Here is an 11,053-nt window from a genome sequence, read left to right as displayed (position 1 = left end):
GATTAATGTAAAATGCGTTCTTTTTAATGGTTTCATTCATCTCTGAATTGTTCTCTTTTAAGGATTTCCGCATTCCCTAGGGGACGGGAGTTCATTCAATCGTATTTTAGCACATCTGAAGAGCCAGGTTACCAAGCTTCGTCAACAGAAAAACAACATATTTTTTCTCAGGATTCGTGGCGGAGGAGGAGGTCTTTCGAAAAGAAAATGACACGCCGAATCGAGGTGTTTCATCTAGATTTCAATCAAGACCAAGGTAAAACCTTAAAGCATCCATTCGCAGATTCCATATAACACGATAAACCTGTAATCAAGAACAGCGATTGAAATTTCGTGGGCCGGAATGCTAGCAGTAGTCATTTCACTTTTAAGAAAACTGAAATTATCTGGCCTTCACTCAATTTTTCCAAAACGCTGACGAAAAAGCATTTATCTAAAAATATTCCTCGTTTACTTTATTTCTCTGGCATTTGCGGTAAGAATACATGGATTTGTCATATTATTAAAACGTTCTTTTACGTGCACTTGCTTGGCCTGAGCCGTTTGTTATTGACAAACAAAATAATAGTAATTATTATTCTCTACTAACATATCCAGGTTGCTTTTCTTGTACAATGGAGGGTGGTTTTAGAATTTACAACGTGGAACCTCTTTCAGAAAAAGCCCGTGTTGGTGAGTCTCTTATTATTACAATGGTTATAATATGTTTTATTTAAAGCATAAACATTCAAACAAAATGATAATCCTCAAAGGGTCAATCCCATTGCAAAGGATGGAAGAGAAAAAAATTTAACTGGCAAAACATCAAAATCCTTCTAAGCCATACACCTTCAAAACCAGCATGGACTCATTGCAGCAAAGTTGTCTACTCAAAGACCTTACTTCATTCATTTTATATTCTGGGCCAGCAGCAAGACTACAACTGGAGAGGCCAAACAAATCGCCGGACTCAAAGCTACATGTATCCTCTCACCCTACCCCCTTTTTCAAAAAGTACATAACAAGTACGGCTGCGTTTTTGCGGGAGAATCCAAAAACGGATTTGTGATCTCAGATCATATGGATTCCTCACTACCAAAAAACGGAAGATCTGAAAAAGGATCATTTACCATGACAGCGGCATGTCCTCATGCTCCTTGTGATGAGAAAAAATAGAAGGGAAAATAGAGGGAAAAAAGAACAAACTGATCTTCACCACGAAGACAAGAAGGAAAAGCAACATAAACTAAGTATGAATATACAAAATGTACATATTTCGGTTTGAAACACAAACGTTTCTCAAATTGAATACACCTTACGATAGTTAAATTATAAGAATTTAAAACTGAAGCCTATGAACTTTTTCTTTAATCACTTAAGCGGACTCTACATATACCCTATACAAAAAACATGTCAAGTAAGGGTTTAATTTAAACAGTCTACAAATGTAAAAAGATGACTAACATGGAATGATATGTAACTTATGGCTCAAAGTTAAGGCGCTACCAACATACATAGGTTCAGTTAGAATGTCATGCTTTTTTGTTCAGAAAACCGCCTGTCAAAAATACATTTTTTCAAATTCTTTTCCAAAAAAAATGCTCAGATTGTGAATCTCAAAAATCTGAATTTGGGTTTTCCCAAAAAAACTGCACCCTAGGTCAGGGAGCATTAAGATTCATGTCAGATAGATTCTGATAAAGTCATGATGCCACAGTGTCTTGTGTCAACTTTGGTTAAAAGGACTCCTTAATGAAACTTAAGCAAACATTTAAAAATATAATGAAACTCCCCCCAGATATCTATGCGAACAGACAACAAATAAAACTGGATATACCACTTGTTTGGCATGAAGAGAGTGTCATTTCACAATGGTGTGTAAAAATCTATCAAAATCCAAAAGAAATAAAGCTCTCTGCAAGGTGTTCGAATTCATTGGGCGTCGGAGATTGGAGAATATTCCGTTCACTACGCAGAATTCTCCGGCTAATGTTCAATAGCCAATGACAATTTTTATACAGTTGTGGGGACTCTTTCAAAATATTCTCCTGTAATGTTACACCTTTGTCCCGCTACTAAAATTCTTAATGAAAACACTGTCTCTTCCCACCCAAACCTGCCAACAAAATGGTAACGGTCCTGGAAGAAAACAGGAATGCAGCAAATTAAAATGGTGGTCAATGCAGAACTCATGCAGTGAGCAGCATGTAACTTAGTTGGCAAGGGATACCTTTTAAATGTGTCAGATGACCAGTTCCCAAAAACTTGAATGTGTTCTCCAGGAATTCCATTCTGAGAGGCCTAATTCACCGTTCTGTTCCCCGACAAAAAAAGGGCCTCTGATATGTCTGCACCTGAGGAACACACACAAACGCTAAACTCTGATGAAATACCTGAAAAAACTGTTGCTTAGTGCCCAGAGAAAGAAAACTGGCTATGGATATAATAACATACGTGGGGGCATGGGCGGGGCCAGAGTAAAAGCCCACATGGTGAAGCATCTTTATGGAACACAAGGGCAATTTGAGAGGGACACAGTCTATATTCTGCATTCACTCATGCACTCATTCATGTTTAAAATTCTTGTCACAGCCTACTCTATCAAACAACCACGTTTGCAGCCCTGTTATTCACTTTAAGACGGAAACCATCAGGAAATTGAGTAATTTCAATTTTCAGTGGACAAAAACCTTGTACCAGAGTAACTGAAACAATCACATTGTTTTTTACATTTTTCAAGGGCTGTAGATATAATTAATTACCTGTAATAACACCAAAGACTATTTCTCGTGGGAGCCCAAGAAAATAAATGTCAAATTTCACAAGAATTGTGAAAACACGGGTAAATTCTGAAAATTTCATGTGTAAGGTATCATTTTGTGAAATTTGACATTTATTTTATTTTCTTGGGCTGTCATAAGAAATTTCCTTTGGTGTTATTACAGATAACTAATTACATAAGAGCCCTTGAAAAATGTAAAAAAGAATGCAATATTTTTTAATAATTCTGGTACAAGGTTTTTGTCCACTGAAAATTAAAATGACTCAATTTCCTGATGGATTTCGTCTTTGTAACAATTATTACCGGTGTATTAAGCCGGACAAGAAGACGAAGTGAATTGAGCAACTTCAAGATGGCGGTTCAACAACAACTCTTTAATCCATGAAAGCGAGGCTAATACGTCACGACTTACAATATCTCAATGTTAACCAATGTTAACCAATATTGTCACATCCTCCCCTTTTTTTTTTGATAATGGCAAAACTTAACAATGATACTGCAAAACTAAGCTTATTAAACAAAGAATATACTGAAAGTGCAGTGTGTTATTTTCTGAACTACTGTTCTAAAGTCTCAGTTCCTGGAAATCGATGTTACGGAAGAAAAATAAAATGATAACGATTAAGTCTTAACATAGTCTTGGAATCTAACGGGCTCTTTGATGACACGTCCTGAGCGAGTACGCACAGGTGATGATTGCTTGGTGGACTTTGCTTCCAGGTGGCCCTTCTGGCTGTTCGCAGCTTGTGTGTTTAGCAATCCGGTATCTGGACTCTGTTGGGGTCCAGGTAGTGGATCTGGTGCAGGTAGTGTATCTGGTACTGGTACAGGAGGGCTCTTGACCAGGTGCTGCCTATTGCGTCTATAGGTGGACCCGTGTGACTGGATTTCGTAGGACCTCTCATCTAATCGCTTTGTCACTTTACCCTTGTCCCAATCATGTTTGCCGAGCACAAATGGCTTCATTCTGACAGTGTCGCCAACATTCAGGGCTGGAAGATCATGGGCTAACCGGTTGTAATAACACTGCTGCCTCTTTTGGTTTAACTGGAGTTGTTCCATCTCATAGAGATTTGGTGGGTTTCTGGGTTCCAGGAGTGATCTTGTGGATGGTAGCAGACTTCTTGTCCTTCTTCCCAGAAGACGCTGTGCTGGGCTACTAGCAACACCTTGAGTTGGTGTGTTCCGGATATTGAGTAGAGCCAGGTACTGGTCTTCTCCTGACTTTGATGTCTTGCGTAACATTCTTTTCGCAGTTTTCACAGCCGATTCAACCTTTCCGTTTGCTTTGCTGTGGTACGGTGATGTGGTAGTGTGTTCAATGCCCCATTTCTTTGTAAAAGACTTGAATTCGCTGGATGTAAACTGGGGACCATTATCTGTGACCAGTTGCCTGGGGATACCATACCGCGCCAGGTGTGACTTCAACTTTTTGATCACAGTTGATGACTTGGTGTTGGTGAGTGGATCCAACTCCCAGAAGTTAGACTTGTAGCAGACGGTGACGAGGTACTCTTTGTCATGATGAGTGAAGAGGTCTGCTCCAATTTTCTCCCATGCTCCTTCAGGGACTTCATGAGACATAAGCATCTCTTTGCAAGGTGTCAGTTCATTCTCTCTGCATGTCTCACAGGTGCGAATCCACGCTTTTAATTCCTTGTTCATTCCTGGCCAATAGACATGTTCCCTTGCGCGGCGCAGGCAGGCTTCAATTCCTTGGTGTCCGCTATGGATGTCTTTCTTGACTGCTGCTCGCATTCCTTTAGGTATCACAAGTCGCTCGCCGCGGAATATCAAGCCGTCTGTAACTGCAAGTTCATCCCTGACACTGAAGTAGGGGGTAACGAGGGGTGGTAGTGATTTCTCGTCTGCTGGCCAACCTTCTTGTATTATGCATTTCAGCTGTTGAAGAGAGGTATCGTCACTGGTGTGCTGGCGGATCTCATGAATCTTCTCTTCAGGCATGATCAGATAGGAGAGGGCATTTATGGTCTCGAACTCTTCTTGTCCACAATCAGAGGTTCTCGGCAGGTGAGCTCTGCTGAGCGTGTCGGCTAGGTACATTTCTTTACCATTTAGGTATCTAACTTCGATGTCATATGCCAGGGCGCGCATTAACATTCCCTGTAAGCGCTTAGGAGCTCTGTCCAGGGGCTTCTTCACGATGCTTGCAAGTGGTTTATGATCTGAATACACAGTCACAGGACGACCAAACGTGTACTGGTGCCATTTTTCTAGGGAAAACACAATCGCGAGCATCTCCTTCTCTATGGTGGCATATCTGGCTTCTGCTTCACTCAAAGCCCGGCTGGCGTATGCTAGTGGCTGGCCGTCTTGAAGGAGGGCGGCTCCCAGCCCCTGTCCACTAGCATCACATTGGATCGTTAGGCTTTTACTTGGATCAAAGTAGGCTAGTACAGGTGCTTGTGTCAGCAAGCGCTTCATCTCTGTAAAAGCTTTCTCGTGCACAGCATCCCACGTCCACTCAGAGGTGGGGCGGGCTAGGTCATAGATTGGACGCATCACATCAGACAGGTTTGGAACAAATTTAGACAGGTAATTCACAGTTCCTCTTAGTCTTTCCACTGCTGCTTTGTCTTGAGGAGGTGCCATGTTTTGGACTGCTTCAACTTTGGAGGGGTCTGGCTTGAGGCCATCACTGGTCAACACGTGGCCCATGAACGGGATCTCGTTGAGACCAAAACGACACTTCTCTTTGCTCAAGGTGATACCCTTATCGACACAGCACTTGAGGAAGGTACAGACACGTGCATCGTGTTCTTCATCTGTTCGACCCCAAATAATCACATCGTCAGCGATACAGCGGACTCCCTCAAGACCTTCAAGAGCATGATGTAGTCGTTTTTGGAAGATTTCACTGCTGACTTTCAAACCAAATGGGAGACGAAGCCACCGATAGCGTCCGAAAGGCGTGGCAAACGTGGTCAACAAACTTGATGCATGATCGAGCTCACAGTGAAGGTACCCAGACTTGAGATCACAAACAGAGAATACTTTCGCCTTGGTAAGGTCTGGAAGAACATCTTCTAGAGTGGGAAGCTTGTAGTGTTCACGTTTCAGTGCTTCATTAAGAGGTCTTGGGTCAATGCAGATACGAATTCCAGCTTTCTTTTCAGCAACAGACATTTGACTGACCCAGTCAGTAGGTTCATCCACAGGCACAATGATTCCTGCATCCACTAAACGCTGAAGTTCATCTCTGACAACTTGTTTTCTAGACTCAGGCAGAGTGCGGGCACAACGGACGACAGGAGTGGAACCTTCAATGGTTGTTAAGTGAACTTTCTTCCCAGGTAGGGTACCAGGGGTGTCTTTAAAGGCATCAGGAAACTGTTCGAAGTATTGGCTACCATGGGTGACAACATTAACTGCTTTAAACTTGTCATAATGGACACTCATGAGATTCATCTTCTGTGCAGCAATACTGCTGAGGAGAGGTGTGAAGTGGTTGTCAACAATGACAAAGTCCACCTTGTACTTCTTCTTAGTGGTGGGGTTCTTGACTTCGACCTCACACTTGCCAAGGGCAGGTAAAGACGTTTTGTTCCACATCTGAAGATGAACCCTCTCAGGACGAATAGCGTGCTGATCCCCCAGGTAGTGCTTTGGAAGAATACAAACTGTAGCCCCACAGTCAATTTGCATTCTGACAGGCCTTTTGTTGATTTCCATTTCGCAGAAAATAAGCTGGTTGCCAGGGTTTACTGAATTGACAACTTGATCTTCAAAAGCTGTTACAGTGCTAATTGTTCCAGTGCTGCTTTCAGATGAATCAGAGGAGTAACCATCAGCAAGAGAGTTGACACCTTGGTGTTTACACTTCTTTGAGGCTTTGAAGTGATTTCTTTCACCACAGGCTGCACAGGTTTTTCCCCAGGCAGGGCACAATTCTTTTTTCATCACATGAATTTGAAGACAGTATAGACACTTCTTCTTTTGCGGGTTTCTGATCATCACTTTGGGGAGGTTTCTTGGTTTTATGCTGGTGTTTATCTAGGCCTGACTTCTTTGTCTTCTTCGATATATCCTTGATCTTATTAATTTCTTCATTCTTCAGGGCCTTCATGTGAAGAGAAGCAGCTTCCATTCCTCGACAGATGTCAATAGCTTTATTCAAAGTCAAATCATGAGTAGAGAGTAGCTCTTCGCGTGTTTTGTCATCCGAGATGCCTAAGAGCAGGCGGTCCATAATCAACAAATCTCGCATGCAGTCACAGAAACCACAAGTTTTAGCCATGTTTCGCAGAACTGAAAGATACTCATCAATTGACTCACCAGAAGCTTGATCTCTACGGTTGAACTGAAAACGTTCAAAGAATTCCTGAGTTTGACCGAGAAAATGCTGATCGTACTTGACTAGAATATCTGCCATCTTGTTACGGTCCTCGCCTTCGGAGAATTTCATGCCGTTGAAAATTCGCATGGCTTCTATTCCAATGCTATGCAGTAAAATGGCGCACTTGTAGTCTTCTGGCTGGTTGTTTAAGCCCGTGATGATACAGTAATTTTCCCATCGTTGTTTCCAGATTTTCCAGTTGTCGGCCCGATCGCCTTCGATCTCTAGAGGTTGCGGAGGAGAAACTTGTGGCCGACGAAAAGCAGGAGCTGAAGCTTGCGGTCCAGAAGCTTGACTGTCAGAATCAGTAGGCATTGTTTACCGCTGCCACCATGTAACAATTATTACCGGTGTATTAAGCCGGACAAGAAGACGAAGTGAATTGAGCAACTTCAAGATGGCGGTTCAACAACAACTCTTTAATCCATGAAAGCGAGGCTAATACGTCACGACTTACAATATCTCAATGTTAACCAATGTTAACCAATATTGTCACAGTCTTAAACCTCTTAATTAACCAAAGAGAGAGCGTACATGTAAACCTAAATTTTTGCCACCTAACTATAGAGTAGCTGTTTTTTGATGGAGAAAGGTTCGACTATGTAATAAAAATGCTCGACTGTTACAAACGATTGTCAAATAATAAATGTATTTGCAGATTTGAATGAGCCATTCCAGGCATCCCAGACTCATATGTTACATAGATGTAACTTGATAGCTATTGTAGGGACAGGGCCAGGTGCTAAATTTTTCAACGACAAAGGTAATCTTAATTTCTTTATCTGATTTACTTGATGACCAATATTGATTGTTAATGAAATACTGTCCAAGGTATGCAGTTAAATCTTGTACACTTTCTAGTTTATATCTGGGATGATGTGCAGAAAAAGCTGGTGATTGAACTTACATTTGGCTGCCCCGTTATGAGTGTCAGGATGAGAAGAGAAAAGTATGTTGTCAATTACATGTAAATGTACATTGTAAAACCTCTTGTTATTATTCATAATACGTTCAAACTGCACTTTACAGACACCTGCTTAATCCTGACACCTCATTATTATGGACAGTTTTCTTTGTAATTACTAGGGACTTTAAGATCTAACGACGCAGATGGCGACGAGAACGAGAAACAGTAGGTTTCATAACCAAAACAACAAGTTTGCACGTGCATGACGCTTTTTTGTACATTTCTTTGCCGTTTTTGCACAGCTACAACGTGAAAATGCCTTATTTCACATTTTATGGAGTGCGTAATTAAGCAACGACGAAATTTTATTTCTCTTTCTGAACTTGGATTTGGTCCCTGAGAATTCAACTCCAGGAGGGGCCGCTGTTCACCTACAGTAAGTGGATAGGAATTATTGCAATAAAGACTGAAAGAAGGCAAATTCACTTTTTAAGCGACGTTTTCGTTGCCGTCGTGTCGTGGGATCTTAAAGTCCCTATTATTCCTGGAGGAAGACCATTTTTCTCTAAATTCAACCAACTTAATATGGACATCTGTTAACGTGCACAACAGACTGTTGTTTCTTGCCCAATCAACAGATTCTCAGAGAAAGTCAACCTCGCTAATGCAGACTCTTCATTGTAAACTGTGTTCTGTAATTAGTTTACCTTTCCTTTTTGAACCTTCAGTTCACAGCATGTCAATGTTCCCTGATTAGCACTACTGTACACCGGATAGGACAAATTTCAGACATCAATTTCAGACTATTTTGGCATTGAACAAGTTATGCAGAGAACATTTTTTGATGAAGTAGTGTATAAATCAGCAACTTCTGAGTGTTTTTGTGGACATGGTCTGCAAAATGATGGCTTTGTAAAGGTTACAGATGTTTAATTTGATGGTGGCAATGTCCTGTTATATTTCTTTAAGATTTGTTCAAATAAAAGGTGTATTTTTAGCTTAAATTAAAATAACATGACCCACTTAACATGGACAACCTGTTAATACAGGACTGTAATGATAAATAAACATTTAAAATTACAAATATTGATACTTTCAAAGTATCAATTGAATAATATTATTATACCAACTTTAGAAGTGCTGGAAACACATGCAGGTCTTTTTTCAGTTGCTGCTTGAATGTTAAACATGCTTACGCACTGTATAGTATTTTAAATGTTTGTTATCTTTGTGTTATGAAATAGGTTATTTGTGGTGCTCAAGACAAGAATCCAAGTGTTTTCATTTCCAAAGGACCCCAAACTTTTGTTTTACTTTGATACAAAAGAAAACCCTAAAGGTAAGACAGTTTTATTAATTTCAAGGCAACGAAGTACATGTACTCTTGGGATAGATATCTTGGTCGAAGGAATCTAACAATATTGAAATTTCATTTTCAGGCTGTGATTATTAACTTGCCATTTGTAATATGTTAATTCATACAATTCATCCCAAGGCACACAACCGCAACCTCTGTGATATCTTTGTGTGTACTTCACACCGCAGCCAACTCAGTTTTCACGCTGGTACATCTCCATGCTGACACGCTCACTGTCACACTTGCCAGCAAGTTTCCATCGGCACCAACGTTAGTGGCCCTCAATGCTCTTTTGTCATCAAGAAGGCATTTTCTTGCCAAACGTCTGGTTTGGTCTATTCCACCTCCTGTCGCCTTTGCACTGTTACCAACATCGGTGAAACAAGGTGTACATGAAGACAACATTTTGGCGAACACCTTTGAAGCATAGAGAAGAACTTGCCTGGTTTCCCTGTTGCAGATCATTTTAACACGGCTGGTCACTCAATCCATGAGGCTCTAATCCGCGGAATTACATGTATCCTCTGCAGGGAAAACGCACAACAAAAGCACCTGGAGATGCGTCTTATTTTACAGCTTGGCACCAGTCATCCACGTGGCTTAAACTCTGACTTCCGTTTCCTCTTAGCTGCAAGCCCACTGCAAAGTTTTTATTTTGTCTTTCATGGTGTATGCAAACCTTGCGCTATTTCCATCATACTTGTAACTCCACTGATGAAGGGCCAGGCCCAAAACATTTGGAAAGGAACTCAAACCATTAAATATATGCCCTGGGCATTTATTAGGTCATCTACGGTAGTTGACTGACTCACTGAAAACAACTGAATCCCATCTTCCATGTAGAAAAGTTGTTTGTGATTGAGCTTAAGTATCAAGACTTTGACAAATTGACCTATTTTGCCTTGCAGGCCTTTGCGAAGTGTGCCCAAGTACAGAAAGACCCTTAATGGTTTTTCCATCACAGAAATGTGGCAGTATACAGCTTGTGGTATGTACTTGATATCTTGCCTAGTAATCTTGCACAAGTTGCCATAGCAGCTATGAAGGGTCACGTGACACAGTCATGTTATGTTGTTACCTTTGAGAGTTAATCAGAATTTGCTTGTATTGTATTGTTTTTTTAAACTGGTAGTACCTGAGGGCTAGTAGGAATCTCCCAGATCTTGGTTATGGCAAACTTAAATGTGTGTTTGCTATAATTTGATCTTACACATGGCATATGAAAATTAGCATTTGAAACATATCTGGCATACTACAATGTGCGTGTAAGTTTATAGTTTGTTTGTAGCTTTGTTGACATTTTCAAAACCCAGATTTTCACTCACCTTCTCAATCTAGGACCTTACAAACAGACAGCCTGACACCTCCACAGCACCCTTCACTATCAATGCTCACCAAGGTGAGCTGGCATGCCTGTCCATTAATCAACAGGGAACCCAGGTTGCTACGGCCTCTGAAAAGGTGAGATCGTATTATTCTCAATTTTTACCATGATTACTCAATAAATGCAGGCCTATGAGGGGAACTCTGCAGTGAAATTACTCGCCTGCCGCTCATAGTTCCTCTTTAGTTTTGAACATTTTGTTAACATTTCTTTGGTTTACACGAGTGTAGACTGTGGAAAATTGTTTTCCATTTGTTAATCACCCCATTTTGCCAACTTTTAGAAAA

The 11,053-nt window shown here is 40.8% G+C and overlaps 1 protein-coding gene across 2 annotated transcripts in view; it reads left to right on the top strand.

Annotated features, from left to right (window-relative positions):
• Positions 1-138: 138 nt before the first annotated feature.
• Positions 139-11,053, top strand: part of LOC140935788 (WD repeat domain phosphoinositide-interacting protein 4-like) — a 135,233-nt gene continuing 124,318 nt past the window's right edge. Inside the window, exons 1-7 of one of the 2 annotated variants that reach the window (XM_073385351.1) lie at positions 139-256; positions 598-672; positions 7,777-7,881; positions 7,980-8,067; positions 9,270-9,364; positions 10,291-10,370; positions 10,721-10,843. In XM_073385351.1, the coding sequence (XP_073241452.1) occupies positions 208-256; positions 598-672; positions 7,777-7,881; positions 7,980-8,067; positions 9,270-9,364; positions 10,291-10,370; positions 10,721-10,843 (615 nt within the window). In that variant the 5' untranslated portion in view covers positions 139-207. The remainder of the gene's footprint in view (positions 257-597; positions 673-7,776; positions 7,882-7,979; positions 8,068-9,269; positions 9,365-10,290; positions 10,371-10,720; positions 10,844-11,053) is intronic. The other variant, XM_073385352.1, reaches the window with a different exon arrangement.

Source organism: Porites lutea, chromosome 4, assembly GCF_958299795.1.
Source record: "Porites lutea chromosome 4, jaPorLute2.1, whole genome shotgun sequence".
Classification (NCBI taxonomy): domain Eukaryota; kingdom Metazoa; phylum Cnidaria; class Anthozoa; order Scleractinia; family Poritidae; genus Porites; species Porites lutea.
This window is presented reverse-complemented; position numbering and strand designations above follow the sequence as displayed.